We start from the raw sequence: 16,513 nt of genomic DNA on the forward strand, positions 1-16,513 counted from the left end.
ACTAATTAGACAGGTAAAGAGTGTAGGCAAACAGAATACCGTCACTGAGAACTCTAAAAAGTAAACTTATTGCCGCCATCACAGGTTTGTATTTAACCACGCCCCTAGATACTTTTCAGCGATGAGGAGAGACCGTATTCCTGCCCAAATCACAAGACTATTGACTTCTAGCGAACCTAAGAATCGGCATAGTAGCCAGCGATCCAGTATTGCACCACATCCTGGGCTTTCAAGACATACGGATGCATACCTTGCCGATGTGAGTGCCGCTGGTGAGATACTCAAAGGCGGCGATGACATCGTCTCTGCCAGAGGCGAATTCCTTCTCGACGGGGACCTGCAACTCACGGGCTACGACATAACGCATGACTTCCTCCAAGTGCTGCTTCGAGCCCACCATGATGCCGCGCACGACAGCACCCTTGGACAAAACGAGTGCTGCAACGTCAGGCATCTTGCTCTGTTCGCACGATGCGAGGAACCCGATAACGGCAATGGAGCCGCCGTACGCCACGGCGTTGATGCTCTCGGCAATCGTTCCGGCACCACCGTTCTCAAAAATGAAGTCAGCACCGCGGCCCTTTGTGATCTTCAAGACTTCCTGTGACCAGTTTGGGGTCGTCTTATAGTTAATGACGTGGTCAGGACCATATGTCTCCTTGACGTATTCCAGCTTCGAGTCGGAAGACGAAGTGATAATGGTGGTTGCGCCAGCTGCTTTGGCGAGGATGAGGCCAGTAATTGAAATACCACCGGTTCCTTTAAGATCATGTCAGACTCTCAAGCACCCAACAAGGAGCAGTCAAAATTCAGAAAGGAATTACCGAGGAACAGCACAGTCTGGCCAGGCTTGAGAGCAGTATTGCCGTAAAGAGAGTTCCAAGCAGTGGTTCCGGTGCAGACAAGCGCAGACAGTTGAGAGTAACTGAGCTTGGCTTCCTCCGGCACCTTGACCAAGGTAGAGCTCGGGAGAGCAATATACTGCTGGAGAGCCCCGTCAAGACAGCCTCCAAGGCTGTGATTCCAGTCCTTCATGGGGCCGTAAGGGGTGCTGAGATCAAAGGTCGAGACGACTCTGTCGCCTTGAACAAAGTCGTCGACATGGCTTCCCACTTTGACGACGTCGCCAGCGAGATCGGATCCAGGTACCACATTGTCCTTGACGGGAAACGGGTACTTTCCATTCGCCACGGCAAAATCGCGGTAATTGAGAGCGACGCTGCGGATGCGGACTAAGACTTCGTTGGACGAGGGCTCCGGGACGGGCTCGGTTCCGACGACAAGGTCGTGGGTGGACGTGCGCTGCGGAAGTCTGAAGACTTGCTGAGTTGCCATTGTCAAGATGTGGTTGGGGGAGTATTGTCTGGGAGTGTGGAAATGGTCAAGTACAGGTAAGATGTTGGGAGCTGCTGGGAGAAGGCCAGCAGAGATGTTCATCAGACCCGGCTAGCTCTTACATATATATAGATAACTAACAGAGCAACCGTGCTTATCTGAATTGCGATTCCTTACTTGTGCTGATGAATGTGATAGAACATTAGGAACCGGGAATAACCTTCCCGTAGTGGAGCTTTGAAAGGCAGGTTGACGTAATCTCACCATCGGACATCGAATTAGGCAGTCCTTATCACTCAAGAATGGATTAGAGACTGATCTGAAAGACTGATTGGACACGTCATGGCAGTTGATATGAGTAATTGGGCATGATCATGCCTTCATCAAATCCTGGTGACTGTTTGTGTGGATGCGGGCAATTTCTTCTCCAACATTGGGGTCAAAATAGTCCACCCCTTCATCCACCGGACTTAGTAGTTCTTGGCCATGACTGCATAATAATGTGCTCACTACTTGTAAAGGAGTCTTCTTCAAGATTGGGATTCAAAGAGAACTTTGTGAAACTTTTCCTTCGACAATGAAAGTAGGGACAAATCACAAGGATTTCTAGAGGTGATCTGCGGTCGATCTTAGAACAACGAAACGAGATGTCCCATCGCTGCGGTACTCGAATCCTACCCGAAAAAGCCCATGTTTGGTTCATTTACTAGTTGAAAGTGTAACATGGACGGGATCAAGATTTTGATACAGGAAACCACCTTGTATGCGAAATTGGATGATAGCAGTAACCCATCGAAGCCTCTCCAACCAGGCAAGTATTATTATGAACTGTGCCGCGTTTCAGTAATATGCTCATCAATAAGTGAACCAACCCCAAAAGCGCCTGAGACGCAGAAAGAGCCGGTATCTCGACATCTCGGCCTGGGACCGCAAGAAGGTCTCCCAGACGCTCGGGGGCAACATGGACATGGAGGCTCTCTGACCCGACTGGAACATGGACCAGCTCGGCACCCTCCGCAAAACCGTCGAAGGCTGGGATGACAATAACGGCCGCATTGCCAAAGACAGGCATCCATAGGGGCGACTGGGCGAGTGAGACGCCGCCGCCCTGCTTCGCCACGACGGCCCTCAAGGGCAACTAAATCGACGTCTCGAAGGGGTCCATCTGGATGGCCGGCAACTAGGGCCAGACTGGCCTGTTTTAGTCTAAGTCCCACTATGAGAACGATAACAGGGGCTGCACTAGAACCCGTTTGACAGCAAGCCGGACTATGGGTGTGCTGGGTTTGATCCCTCCAGCGACCTCCTGTGAATTGAGCGTCAAGTACGACTCCGCTAATTCTATACATAAATCCATAAGTGTCTCCTCTCCGTGCATCAAGACAAATAAACCTTTTAAACCAATAGGGAACTACCAGAAATATATCACCGCTTAATGATTACGCTTGATGAGTAATGCTGGCGACGCATCTGGAACCATTCGGGTATCCACTTGCAGTTGATGACCGTTGGAATCGGGGTTAAAACCAATTTCTACCCCAACGGCTTTTGTCTCCTACTGGACCGAGCCCGTCTGAGGATGAAGAGTTCTAGTCAGACGTCACAGCATCTCCCGGCCACAGACTGCACACCACCCATGCTAATCACAAAGCATTGAATATTGAATTATTATCTCCAAGTCTCCGTATCTCGTCATGTCTGCGACTCGGGGCCGGCCACGTCGTAGTGTCCCGCCGTGCAGATTCTGTCAGAAGCAATTCAAGCGATACGAACACCTCGAACGTCATGAACGCACCCGTACGCGAGATCCCCCCTTTGCCGCGAACTGCACACAATGCTCCCTGGAGCCAACGAGCCGGGGTCCATCCGGTTGTACCTCTTACATGAATACTGTAACCAGAGACTCACCGTGTCTTGCGCGTAGACACCCGAGAACAGCCCTTCTTATGCGATTGCGGCCGGAGGTTCTCCCGACGGTAAGTGATCATGAATTGTATGATCGGCAGATACAACGTCGTCCCGATCCTCCCTCGCTAATTCTTCCGCAGAGATCTGTTATCGAGGCATCAGCGGATATCGCACGCCGCCTGCGGCACAGAAAACATTGATGACCTCTCCGGACCGCTGGCAGAAACGACAATCGCCGAAGCGTCTGGAAACATGCCACCCGAAACGGAGACCAGTGATGACGTTGGCGCAGAACCATCTTCGTCAAGACAAGCAGGATCAACATTCCTTAATCAGCATGGGTGCGGTGATAGGCCGCAGCCGTTAGAACCCCAGGGTACCGCCCTTCAACCCATCAACAGTCTAGCGTTGTACGATGCAGCGGCAGGTTTTCCCGAGCCGTCATTTCAAGACTCGCTCACGCAGGACCTACTGGCCGGAATGGAGGGCATCGAGTTCGACTTTCTATTGGACGACGCTCAGTTGGCAGGTTCCTTTCTACCAACGGCCCCCTTCCACGTTGCCTCCTCGATGGTCGAGATATCGCAGGCGGAGGCGGACCAAGCGACTTCGTCCTCTAGCCAACTCAGGAGAGAAGGCACACGCGCTGCTCACAATCTTGTGCACCAGAGACGATCACCTCTTCGAGACGGACCAGCAGAGCCTTTGGAGACGGGATCCTCGCCCCCGTTTGCGATCCGGTTACCTTCAATGGAGCCAGAGAGACCAGAAGAAATGCCCTTGTACATATCTTCCGCACATGGCCCTCAAGATTCTTTCATGCATTCACCACGGCCAAGGCAAGTACACTCAATCCGGCCCTGGAAGATTTCAGCCGAAGAATACAGCAAGGTTGTGGAGGAGGCCGGGAACATGCACATTATGCTGCCGAACACTTTCACACTGCCGTCACATCGTGCTCTCTCACGCTTTGTGGAAGGCTACTTCCGCGGGTTCGCCATCCATCTGCCGTTCATACACGGCGTCACCTTCTCTGCCTCGTCTGCTGGTCTCGAGCTGCTCTTCTCGCTGGCCGCAGTTGGTGCCCTCTATCGTTTCGAACCGGCCTCAGCATACCAGCTCTACGCTGCTGCGCGAACCCTGGTCTCATGGCGCCTAAGCCAGAGGGACCAGCCTGTAATCAATCGTCTGACCCGCGACCACCCCGTTACGACAGAAACGGCAAGTCTCCCTGCGACATCGATCGATACGGACACAAACACGGAAAGATCGGGGCCACATGATCAGAGCAACACCCTCCGATTGCTACAAGCCATGATAGTGCTCATGGCGATGGCATCATGGGGCGACCGAGGGCTGATCAGTGACGCGCTCCGCATGTCCAGTCAAGTCGCCATGCTAGCCCGCGACATGGAAATATCCGAGCCAGAGAAGCTCCCGCCCCCGAACCAACCATGGAGCGAAGCAATCAAGCTCGAGGAGCGCCGCCGCACGCTCTTTGCCGCCTTTGTCCTTCTGAACTTGCAATCCGTAGCCTTTGACGTGCCACCGCTGCTCTTGAATCGGGAGGTCGCCGTCAACCTCCCCGGCTGCACGTCGAGCTGGCAGGCGCCTAACGAGGCCGAGTGGTCGACGCTGAGAGACACGTACATGACGCCGAGACCGTTCCCGGAAAAGTTGCAGATGCTACTGTCGGGGCGCGGTACCCATGCCGAAACGGCGCTCTCTTCCTTTGGAAACTACGTACTCATCCACGGACTACTTCAACAGATCCTCCTCACCCGCAATGCCTCTGAGGGTATCCCAGGCTCACGCGATGCACTCAGCGGCGACTTCGTCAACAGGATGGAAGCTGCGCTTCGCGCTTGGCAAGAATCCTGGGAAGCGACGTATGAATCCACGACGGATCCTTCGTCTCCCAAAGGACCGTTGGGCTTCAACTCCACCGCCATCCTGCGCCTGGCTTATATCCGACTCAATGTCGGCCCCAGCCCTGGCCGGCGACTTCTTCTCGCCCGAGACGCGCAGGAAATAGCCGCGGCGTTCTCCAACCGAACCATCACCGCCGGAAACAGGTCACCACATATGGATCAGGCCGTGCTGCAGTGTATACACGCCCTCAGCATCCCCGTGAGGGTCGGCATCGCGTTTGTGGCGCGCACCCAGACGCTCAACTGGAGCGTGCAGCATGCCCTCTGCAACCTGGAATGCGCCTTCTTACTCACGCAGTGGTTGGAAATTCTGTCAGAGGTTGTTCAGGAGTCTGGCATTGGCTCGCTCCGAGCTGACGAGCGCAGATTGGTCAACTTGGTTGTCAATCTGTTGCAAGAGACTGAGCTGGAAGACTCGCTGAACGAGGATCAACATCTTGCTGTCCAAATTGCAAACTTGGCGGGTCTGGCCATGGTGCTTTGGAGCAAAACGTTCAATGGTTCTCACGTGTTTGATACTGTTCGGCGCATCGGTGGCAGCCTATCAATCTTGGCCCTGGCGTCAAAGGAAACCGATGTTGCTTGAGCGCTGCCTTGGGCGTCAACTTCTGAAGTCATCAACATGAGGAATACTGAGTTGAACTAATCATAACGCGTCGTCGACGACGGAGTCACTCTGAACCCATACCTTGGGCGAGAAACAGGATGTGCCGCCGCCTAGAAGAAATCCCCCGACCCCTATGTCACCATCGCGGTCTATTGTTATTGTTACGATGATTCCGGGCCCTCAGGCCCGTGAAGCTAACACGATCCTATGAGAGAGAGCATATAAATTGACGAATGGAGGTGATACAGACGAGGGTGTTATAATTGTGCAAACCACCAGCTAGCAACTCCAGCAAGTCTAGAGTGTATCCCATTCTTTCAACCTACCTGTGGCGCTCGGAAGACCTCGGGACCTCAGCCACGCATGCTGATAGCAGCTACCTCGGCACGTTCTCGTGTTTACCGAGCGTGAGCTCGAATAAGCACAATGAATGTTGGGGGCCTCGGGCCCAGGGATGATTGGGCCTGATGATCTCCAGTCTTAGTGCTGACAGGCTGCACAAATTAAACGAAGCGTGCATGTGCCTAGTACCGACCCGTCGATGGCGCTGTCAGCTTGACAAGAACATGGTACGTAAGTAGATACAGGATCGCACGATGTAAGGAATATTCCGGAGTGAGGAGGTTATGAGTGGGTAGGATTCTACTGACACGTTTCATTACCGCACAACTGCGCCCAACGCTCTATGTCCGTCGGGTGAAGGCCGTCTGCCAATGATGAAATGGCAGACACGGGTTTTACACTGGATTAAAGCAACGGACGATCCTTCACGAAGACTTTTGTTCAAAGACCCCAATGGTTTTGAAGTAAGCATGAATGTAGCGCCTGAAGTAATCTAGTTGTGATGATATGAATAGAAGATGTTGGCCCTGGGATGCTAAGGAATTCTTTGGCCACATCTCAATCATGACTTGCACGTCTGTGAATGATCAACTTTGGTGTCTGTTCCTCCCATAAACGCTGACAAGTCCCCTGTTTAAATCTGCTGAACATTCATGGCATGACCCCGATGGATACTAGACCAAAAGATTCACACAAGCACGGGTGACCATTTATTTAGAAGAACTATTTGTAAAGCACACTGATTGATTCATTAACGCTTCGTTAAACTTGATGCACTGCGTTGTTCTTGAACGTCCCCTGGTACAAGTATCCGCTATGGAGACCTCCAGCATGAGCAGCAAGAGGCCAGCGAGGCCTTATTTCTCCCCGCTACGATGAAGTAATGGAAAATGTAGACTGTTCGCTCAAGAAAGTCTCCCAGGCGTTGCAAAAGCTTCTCGAAATTCACCAGCCGAAGTCGCACTCATTACTCAAGGATCGCCTCCACCCTTCATCCGTCACAGCCATACCAGCATTTCCGTCTATGTCCGAGGGATTTAGAGCCATCTTTAAGGCGCACCTCACCAAGTCACCGATGCTCTCAGGGATGCTGCTGCGGACCGAGAGTACACTGTGTGCGATGGTACAGTGTTGTCCGTAATTGCGCAAATGAGTGATTGGGCGACAGACAGTGAGGACAGCAGTCCTGCCCAGGCTTATAGCTCGCCCCTCTCTTTCCAAGTCTAATATCCCGAGGTAAAGCGTAGGGGTCTCCCGCCGATCGAGCGCGTCCTCAAGCTCCTTCGGCTTTGTCAAGCTGAGAAACAGCGATTCTCTAATGAAGTCCTGAGGGTCGACGAACAAGAGTTTGGGGAATTTGCTAAAATATGTGCTTTGCCATCATCGGCTATTCCATTATAGACTGGACTATCATCAACGTCAGTTTTTGCTTCTTGCTTCATGGCTTGAGAAGGCATTACTACTTCCAGATTGGCATTACTTCTTCTGATCTCGAGGCATATTCTCAATTGTTGAAGACCAAACTCGAAGCTGCCATACAATTTTTGAGAGGTAACAATGATACTAGTACCTCTATGTAGGCATGTCAGGCTCTCACAGTCTTGGTAAGCCTCCAACAATTGATATTGGTTCTGAAGGAGCCGGTACTGAGAGGTCAGTATACGTTTTCCAACAAAATTGTCCAAGGGCATTGTCGTGGCAGCTGATGGCAAAAGCATCAAGAATTTGTATCGACCATGGTCGGTATAGAATCCCAAAGGACGAGCCAGAACTTCTAAAAAGACGTGAAATATTCTGGCGTATCTACCTCCACGACAAGACCATGGCTTTCACCATGGCCAAGACTCCATCGAGTCATCCTCGTGAAGTGTCCACCGAGCGACCATCAGTACCCCAGACCTGTTTGTCGGGTGTACCATTACAGTAGGTAAGCAGTGATTCGATTTTTTCCAGGTTCCAGGGAGACATACACTAACGGTAGGAGTCTTTATCCGGGATTCGTTGAGTATGCTTTCATCGTCGGCGACATGCACGTGGAATTATTTTCCTCTCCCGCCCTTCTAATGCCGCTGATATCCGGAGTGAAAATGATCTCCAAGCACCATCATACTATCATAACATGGCTTCCCAGGACTGGGATGTTGTTATAAATGGGTTGGATCTGGGCACCGAAGCCGGCGTTATGGCTTTGTTTGTAGAACCCTAAATACCTTTCGATGGGAGGATGCCCTGAGAAGACCTGCGGCCCAAATCAGACTGACTATGACTTGAACTCTGTTATGAAATTTGCTGCAGAAAAATGAATAGATTATCGATGACTGGAGGAATTCAATTCAAAGCTTTGCGCTTATACTGGCCCCTTTGTCTTTGCAAACCGCATCCACACAAGCCATGACCTGCACCAGTCGATCATCCTGTAACCTCGGTACAACGACTTGAACACTGAGTGGCGTCCCAAGATACGTGCGTCGATCAATCTTGCTCTCGTCCCACAGCTCCCGGTTTCTCTCGTCCCAACTACTCAGAATCTTGCCACCCTGTGGCCGACCGAGCTCCAGATCGCTCTCCTGAACAGCACGAACCGGCACCGTCCCCGCCGGATAGTCCAGCAACACCCAGCTGCTCGTCATACCAACGGCATTGTACCCGTCAATGGGCGGCACGGGATGCGGCGCAACGGGACAGATGACGGCGTCCAGCTTCTGTCTCCTTCGACCATGCTCGTCGACCTCGATCCACATCCTGAGCATCTCCCGCTCCAACATTGCGCGCTGCGCTTGCAGCTCTGCAACCCGCGTCAGTGGCTGCGGTTTCCCCTTTTTGAAGCGTGCTGCCGTCCACGGCACCAATGGCTCGCCCGTGGCGTCAACCATCTCCGCCATGGTGACGGAGCCGTCGACAACCATGAGCTTGGTCATGAGTGACTGTGCCTTTGTCCACGCCGGGGGACATTCCATCTCAACCACCTTCACACTTGGCATTCGCGAAAGCGAGGAGGACACCTCGTCCAACATATTGGCCAGTGGCGGATGGATGCTGCAATTTCCATCGGTACGCAGAACGCCAATGACCAACTCCCCGTTCCCACCACACCCCGAGATCGACGACCCTCTCGGACTGGATGGCCACGATGAAGGCATGCAGTCCTCGCCCCATAGCGCCGCCCGGGGCACAATCTCACGCAGGAGTGTATCAATATCCTCGACGCTGCGACCAATGGGGCCCGCAACGGCCTGCACGGACGTGCGGCTCATGCCTTCGATACCCGTGGGAACTTGACCGCCATACGGCAGGCGGCCGTTGGAGGGCTTGAAGCCATAGACCCCGTTACACATGGCAGGCACGCGGACGCTGCCGCCAATGTCGGTCCCGATACCAATCATGGAACCCTTCATGGCGACGAGGACGCCCTCGCCGCCCGAGGATCCACCCGCGGTGCACAGCCGGTTGATGGGATTCATGGTCCGGCCAAAGACGTTATTGACGGAATCGAGACTTGCGATAGTTTGCGGAACGTTGGTCTTGGCGATGATGACGCACCCCAGAGAGAGGAGCAGATCGACCAGGGGCGCGTTCGAGGCTGCGGGCTTGTGGCACAGGTACGCGAGACCCATTGAGGAGTCGACGCCTGCCACGTTGAATGTGTCCTTGACGGAGACGGGGAGTCCGTGGAGGGGGCCGAGAGGAGCGCCGTGGTGGCGGAGGTAATCATCGAGGAACTGGGCGCGCTCCAAGGCGGTGGCGAACAAGGGCTCCGTCAAGCAGTTTGTGAGTTGCTGTGCTATGGCGCTGCGGTGGCAGAATGCCTCTGCGACTTGTTTGGCCGAGAGGCTGCGTGTGCTCATGGCCTTGAGCAAGGCCGAGATGGTGTAGGCCTCAGTGATTGAGATTTCAGATTGGGATAAGAATTGACGCGGTATATCAAGCACGTTCTGTGGCCCGTCGGCTGGTTGAGGGGGATCCTTTGGGATAACATTGGGAGGAATAAGCCATTTTGATGGGATACATGCTGCTCTTTCGATTTGCTTGCGACGAGCAATGGCTTTCCATGGTGCTTCTGGCGATTCTGACATTCTTTCGCGGTTCCTAACCACGCGAGATGGATTTTGGACTACTCAACGGGACAGCGATTTCGAAGCGGTTGATGGTTGAGATGTAAGTTGAGATGTAATTATGTTGTGAGAGCGAATATCTCATTATGCCCGCCAGTCGGTGGGGTTGGCACTGAATGGTCAACAGGACCTCGGCATCTCTGCGCCTACTCCTATCCCTCATAAGGGCCAATTACTCAATATTGCATGGACCTCGGCATAATGCACAGATCGTGTAAGCAATTCAAGCCGCTCTTGGCCGTCAAGTTTGGGCGTCAAGTGGTGGTACAGAGGACGTGGGGAACGCTTAACAATTACCCCAACTTACTGGCTCTGAGTGCTCGTCAAGCCGGAATCCTCTCGGTGTTACCGTACCGCCCGGCCGTGTGGGGTAAATTATCTTGCACCGTGGCCCGCGTGACGGGGAGCGGCATTGCCCCGAGCTCGCGGTCCTTACCGTACGGAACGGATCTGGCACGGCATAGAGTTTATACATGGTAAGGTTAATGAGGTTCAACAAAACCCGGGTCGATCAAGCAGGCCTTGATCGATTTGCGAGAACTTTGCGTGAAAAAACGGTCTACAGGAACTCGACTCATGAGCCTTCGTATATGTACACGCGCCTGAGTCTCTGCGGCTTCCAAACACGAAATCTGAGTACCAGACTGCTGGAATTCGTTTCAACTATTCCGATTACACACCGCTATCATTACTCAGTTCCAGTCTCAGGCCAGTCAACACAGCTGCTAGACGCGAGCGGTGAGCCTCCCTTCGAGGACTATTTCACTCCCGACAGCATCCACCGTAAAAAGAAAGGGTACATACGGTGCGCCTCCATCTCAGTATTGGTCCCTGAATCTTCCGAACATTGTTCCTATTGCTCAAAATCTTGATTATGTGAAGGCTTGAGTGATTGGACGGGGTCTTGAAGACTAGTGCAGTCAGACTACCAGACCGTCCTAAGAGGGAAAGGATTATCAACTTGTATCGGGCTGCTAGCCTCCAGTGACTTGTATGAACGTAGGTAGATAGAAATTTGATATCCCTTGCAAGGGTCCTGACCGCAATATGTTGTGCAACTCACCTGCGTTGAATCCAATGACCTGGTTTTTACCCAAGTGAGAGAGAGTCTGCAGACGGCTACCGCATGCACCAGACGATATAGAGAAGTGGCTGCAACAACTCACATCGCCACATTAAGCCATCCATCTAGAAGGAATCCTGCGTAACACACCTACCTCCTCGAAGACGTCTGCCAAGCAGAGAGGATGCTGCGGGAGTGGCGCTAGTCATTATTATCCGTGGCGCGTTGAAGTAGCCAAGTGATTGACTGCATAAGACTGTCACAGTGCATTCATCCCGTTGGAACATGGATTCCCTACCTGCGGCAAAGCCAGCCCGTCAACCCAATCAAACCCCAGCCGACCATATTGCATCTTCCAACAACATTAACAAACAAACAATTCAGCCCAATCCCATACGGCATCACAACGCAGTCCCACAACTTGCCCTGCCATTCCTGGGGGCTATCTCCGAGGCTCTCTTACGAATCCTGGCCCCCATGACTCGGAGGCTCAGCATTGGGGTCGGTGTTGCAGTTGAGGGCTCGTTCACGTCTATATGGGTACCTCAATGTTCCCTTTTCGAGTCTCCATGCGACTCGAGTCACGCTCGTTCCATTGAATGTCGGCGGTAGATCCGGAGGTGCGGCGGCTCAGCGGCTGACGCGCACCTCACTGACGCCAACGAGCAAACAAACCGGGCACCCAATCGCGCGCATCGCAACATCCTAGCGTGCAGAATATCTTGAAGGATCTCCGACTTGGATCACTGTCTCGTCCTTTTGACAAACAGAATGCCCTGATTCATGAAGTGCCGAAAGGCATGCAATACCGGGCCGCAAGCCACTTGACGTCTGCGATTCGGGGAAGCGCCCTGCTAAGGAAGCGATATATGCCTTCCTGCGGCGTTCGTTCCGTCAATTGAAGAATGTTTGCTGAAGAGTTGCCTAAAGTAGGTATGAATCCCTGCAAGGGTTTCCTGTCACGTCCTCCCAGCCAAGTCTTCATGTTCACAACCAACACGAGCTGCGTGATGACTTTGGACGTCGAGGCAGCGGGTAATGTTGGCCCCCATTGACACCTTCCTCCCTCCCAGGGTTCATGGAAATAGAAGACTAGTCGCGCGATTACCGGCTGATTCTTGACACGGACAAGATTTCATGTGAAAATGGGTCCTCAGAATTTCAAAGAATAAAGGCAGTCAAAGATTCCATGGATCATGGGTGTTCTCTATCCATCTTCTCACGTATCTGGGTCTTACATCGATTTGATACCAGCCTCGACGCCGAGAATGTTCACCTCAGTGCTTGAAAAAGTGCGCCTCGGCGATGGAATTCGTGGTGCCATCACAGAGTCTGTACGCTTCGTCTTGATCTTGAGCATTCCCTTCCTTCTTACCTATCTCTTCACCTACATCCGCTTTCTCTGGCAGACCCGATCTTGCAGGAGGTCAGAAGCCAGGCGGCCTGCTGTACCTCCCCACTTCATCCCAGGACTTGGCCATGCCTACTCGATCCTATTCAATGCCGAGAAATTTCTCCGCCCTCTACAGTAAGCAGTAATTATACTATACCCATCGACTGTGTTCGTGGTCATTGATGAAAACTCCAGGTCCAGACTGCAGGGCTCCGTCTTGTCTCTCTCCGCACCTGCAAGTTCACTTTGCTACGTCCTTCCCGGTGAAGGCGTACGATTGTTGTTCAAGGGACCTCGTGAGCTCGTACCAGTGCCTGGTATCTTCGACGCCTTGACGATCTTCTTTGGCTTGGAAGCTGCCGACTACCATGTGTTCAAACACGACCACATCTCAGCGTTCGAGAAGCATAAGGGCGCAGGACTTTCAACCTCCCACCCAGACGCATCCCGACGAATCATGGAACATCAACGCAAAGATTTCATTACTTTTTTAAACGGAGAAAATCTTCGGCTGGTAATGGACAGATTCTCTTCCAACTTCGCGCAGCAACTATGGCCACAGAATGCTTCCCTTGAGAAGAAAGGTCCCGTCCTCCTTCCTGATCTATACAAATTCGTACGCGACGCAATCTTTCATGCTGAAGTCGAGGCGCTCTACGGGAGGCACATCTTTAAGCTTTACCCTTCCTTTTGTAAAGACTTTTGGGCCTTTTACGACGCCTTCCCCGTTGTATCCCGAGGGAGCCCTCGCTGGATGTATCCCTCGCAGTACCGCTCGCGCGACCGGATGCTCGAGAACCTCAGCGCTTGGAGGGGCTGGTGCAATTCCAACAGTGACCATGCCGATGCGGAGCTGGGCAACGCCGAGTCCGATCCTGTCTGGGGCACCCGCTATGTGAGGAACATGGTCCGGCGATATGAGGATCTCGGGTTCTCCGATGCCGGGACGTCGAGTGTTATACTTGGCTTTTTGTTTGTGTAAGTCTACATGGCATTTATGGGGCTACCATTTTTTGACTAACATTGCCTTTTCAGCACAACGGCAAACACCATTCCAGCCGCCTGCTGGGTGATTCTCCACACACTTCTCGATCAATCACTTGCAGCAAGACTACGACGTGAACTGGGTATCCGAGACAAGGGTGAAGCAACACCAGTGGACTGCACGGCGCTATCATCGGCTCCGCTCCTGAACTCAGTCTACCGAGAGACGTTGCGACTCCATGTCGCCGGGGCTATCGGCCGCAAGTCGGTGGGTGCCGGCCTCCGTCTGCACGGTGATTCCTTCTCCGCTTTACCATCGGGCACGACCGCCCTATCAGCCAACTGGCTCGGCGGTCTCGACGGGTCCATCTGGAACACGGGCCGGACCATCAACGGGGTCACGGAACACTCCCTCGAGTCCTTTTGGGCGGAGCGGTTCCTCGAATACCCCGACGATCCATCCAGCGGTCCGCTTCGAGGAGCGAGTCATAGTCATGGGGTTGCGGCGAAGCATGTCCGCGATGATTCGAAAGCCAAGCTGTCGAATCCGTCGGCGCTGCGAGGGCACTTTTTCCCCTTTGGTGGAGGCGCGTGGAGGTGCCCGGGCGAGACGTTGGCGAAGAATACGATTCTGGCCTCCGTCTTTCTCCTGTTGAGGGACCTTGACGTGGAGATTTTGGATCCGGCGGGTGCGGCTGAAGCTCGTTCTCGTCACAGAGCTATGCCATTTGGATCGCATGCCTTTGATAGAGAGGTACCAGTAAGAATTCGGAAGCGATGGTGAGGAGTGCATAGAACTTAGATGGTGTAGCAGGGAGTTTGGCGTTTTTCGTGCTCATACTGGCGCTTTTTGTGAATAAGCCGCCTTCAAATAGACCACTGCACACAATAGAATCGAAGCTTCAACGTCATAGTCTCTTGATCGATTGCGGATTCCTTTCACCTTTTCTTCGTCCATGGTAATGGACGGCAAAATTTCAACAACATTGAAGTCTCCAAAACGTTGAATATGCAAGACCCACTAAGAATTCCTTATCAGCTCATATCACTCCCTGGGGCTGATTCTTCAACGGTGAACCTTGACAGTGAGGATTTTCCCGTGGAAACTCCATCTTGAATTGAATTTAAGGTCTCCACCTGTCTCCTAAAATCGGAGTCAAACCCTGATAACGACAGTTTTATATCCCCTCATATTACCGAGTCAAGATAAGGATTCTCACCTAAAAGAAAACAAACACCGGTTCATCCGATGTTTCTCAACTCCAGCTCCTATCCATCGAGTTGAGCCCAGACTCGATCCGAGTTGACAACTTCTCACCAGCCATGGTCTCAGCTCTCATCGTAAAGCTCGCGCTCGCCGCACTGGCGGTGCAGCCAGCATTGACAGCGCGCAAAAACATCATCATTGACACCGACATCTTCAGTGACTGCGAGTCAGTGCCTCTCGAGCCCCCAAAGATCACCAAATACGTATGCAGGCTCTAACATCGCAACAGTGATACCGGCGCGTTGCTCCTCGCCGCAACCTCGCCCAATGTGAACCTCCTCGGCGTCAACGTCAACTACCCGTCAACCTACTCCGTCACCGCGACATCAGCCATCCTCGCCCACTACGGCCTCGCAGACGTCCCCATCGGCACGCGCAGGCCATTGACGGACGAGAGCTTCTTCGACACCTTTGCCTACGATCTGGGCGAGTACGCAAGCAAGATCTCGTACCACTACTCGGGCGGCTCGCTCCCCTTTGGCCAGGCGGAGAACGCCTCCGACGCAGTCACGCTTTACCGCAAAATCCTCGCCACGGCAGACGAGCCCGTGACCATTGTCTCCATCGGCTTCTTTGAGAATCTTTCCGCACTCCTCAACTCCACCGCCGACGCGGTTTCCAACCTCACGGGACCCGCGCTGATTGCAAGCAAGGTCTCGGAGCTGGTCGTCATGGGCGGCGGGTACCCGTCCGGCCGGGAATTCAACTTCTTTGGCGACAACCCGTCGCACACGGCGCACGTCGTGAACAACTGGAAGGGCCGCGTCGTCTTTTGCGGGACCGAGGTTGGCTCGGTTGTGCTCTCGGGAGCTAGGCTGCTCGCCGAGGGCCCGGTCTCGGATCCGGTCCGGCAGGCTTACATTTACTACAACTTTTACCAGCCTCGGGAGTCGTGGGATCCCTTGACGGTCCTGTATGCTATGCACGGTCTCGGGGACATCTTTGAGTACGGAAACACGTACGGCAGGAACTTTGTCTTTGCCAACGGCTCGAATGAGTGGGTTTATGATAAGAATGTCACAAATCAGCACTGGTTGAACCTCAAGGTGGACAACGTCACGGCGGCTGCTGCGCTCGACAAGCTTTACCTCGAGGGAGCGTGGTCGGTGGTGAATGGGACGTCGGCATAGAGAGAGACGTTTGGGCAGCTCTCCCGGTTTGTAATCCGACTCCTCCGAAATTAAGCTCAATGTCGTTAATCATGTTGCATTGCGGACCTTACATGTATGCTTATGTTCCAAACCTCGACAGGCCATGTAACCTCTCGACGGAGAGCGAGGCTTGGTAATCTTCTTGATATCCCGCTAGACCTTGATCGCCGTGAAATCTCCCTTTGGGACCGCTCAGCATCGGACACAGTCCCGGTCGCGTCAAATAGAGGTGGTTCTGCATGCGCCAAGATCACGTTGCATTCGCGCCAGACAGGGCAGTCAAATACCACCTTCCGTTATGCCCCTCGTCCCCCGTTGACGAACTTCCTTGATGAAGCCACCGCCCGCTGCGGCAAGACCATTGAATGCTGCGGCACAGACAAGAATCCTTCCCAGAATCAATGGGTTCAAGACGAAGGG

General features: G+C 53.2%; 5 protein-coding genes across 5 annotated transcripts; 3 read left to right on the top strand and 2 right to left on the bottom strand.

The window, feature by feature from the left end:
- Nucleotides 1-229: 229 nt before the first annotated feature.
- CORC01_07873 (uncharacterized protein) lies at nucleotides 230-1,437 on the bottom strand (the record flags this gene model as incomplete). Its single annotated transcript, XM_022619508.1, has 2 exons — nucleotides 230-759; nucleotides 825-1,437. The coding sequence occupies 2 exons, from the start codon at nucleotides 1,435-1,437 to the stop codon at nucleotides 230-232; spliced, it is 1,143 nt and encodes a 380-aa protein (XP_022474062.1).
- Nucleotides 1,438-3,120: 1,683 nt separating this feature from the next.
- CORC01_07874 (AmdA) lies at nucleotides 3,121-5,760 on the top strand (the record flags this gene model as incomplete). Its single annotated transcript, XM_022619509.1, has 3 exons — nucleotides 3,121-3,132; nucleotides 3,260-3,311; nucleotides 3,386-5,760. The coding sequence occupies 3 exons, from the start codon at nucleotides 3,121-3,123 to the stop codon at nucleotides 5,758-5,760; spliced, it is 2,439 nt and encodes an 812-aa protein (XP_022474063.1).
- A 2,696-nt stretch (nucleotides 5,761-8,456) lies between these two features.
- On the bottom strand, nucleotides 8,457-10,196 carry CORC01_07875 (amidase; the record flags this gene model as incomplete). The annotated part of the gene is made up of 1 exon (XM_022619510.1): nucleotides 8,457-10,196. The coding sequence occupies one exon, from the start codon at nucleotides 10,194-10,196 to the stop codon at nucleotides 8,457-8,459; it is 1,740 nt and encodes a 579-aa protein (XP_022474064.1).
- Nucleotides 10,197-12,494: 2,298 nt separating this feature from the next.
- On the top strand, nucleotides 12,495-14,459 carry CORC01_07876 (uncharacterized protein; the record flags this gene model as incomplete). Its single annotated transcript, XM_022619511.1, has 3 exons — nucleotides 12,495-12,826; nucleotides 12,887-13,669; nucleotides 13,727-14,459. 3 exons carry the CDS (start codon nucleotides 12,495-12,497, stop codon nucleotides 14,457-14,459), a joined length of 1,848 nt encoding a protein of 615 aa, XP_022474065.1.
- A 539-nt stretch (nucleotides 14,460-14,998) lies between these two features.
- CORC01_07877 (inosine/uridine-preferring nucleoside hydrolase) lies at nucleotides 14,999-16,072 on the top strand (the record flags this gene model as incomplete). Its single annotated transcript, XM_022619512.1, has 2 exons — nucleotides 14,999-15,108; nucleotides 15,172-16,072. The coding sequence occupies 2 exons, from the start codon at nucleotides 14,999-15,001 to the stop codon at nucleotides 16,070-16,072; spliced, it is 1,011 nt and encodes a 336-aa protein (XP_022474066.1).
- Between the last annotated feature and the right edge of the window lie 441 nt (nucleotides 16,073-16,513).

Source organism: Colletotrichum orchidophilum (assembly GCF_001831195.1).
Source record: "Colletotrichum orchidophilum strain IMI 309357 chromosome Unknown Scaffold_64.1, whole genome shotgun sequence".
Classification (NCBI taxonomy): domain Eukaryota; kingdom Fungi; phylum Ascomycota; class Sordariomycetes; order Glomerellales; family Glomerellaceae; genus Colletotrichum; species Colletotrichum orchidophilum.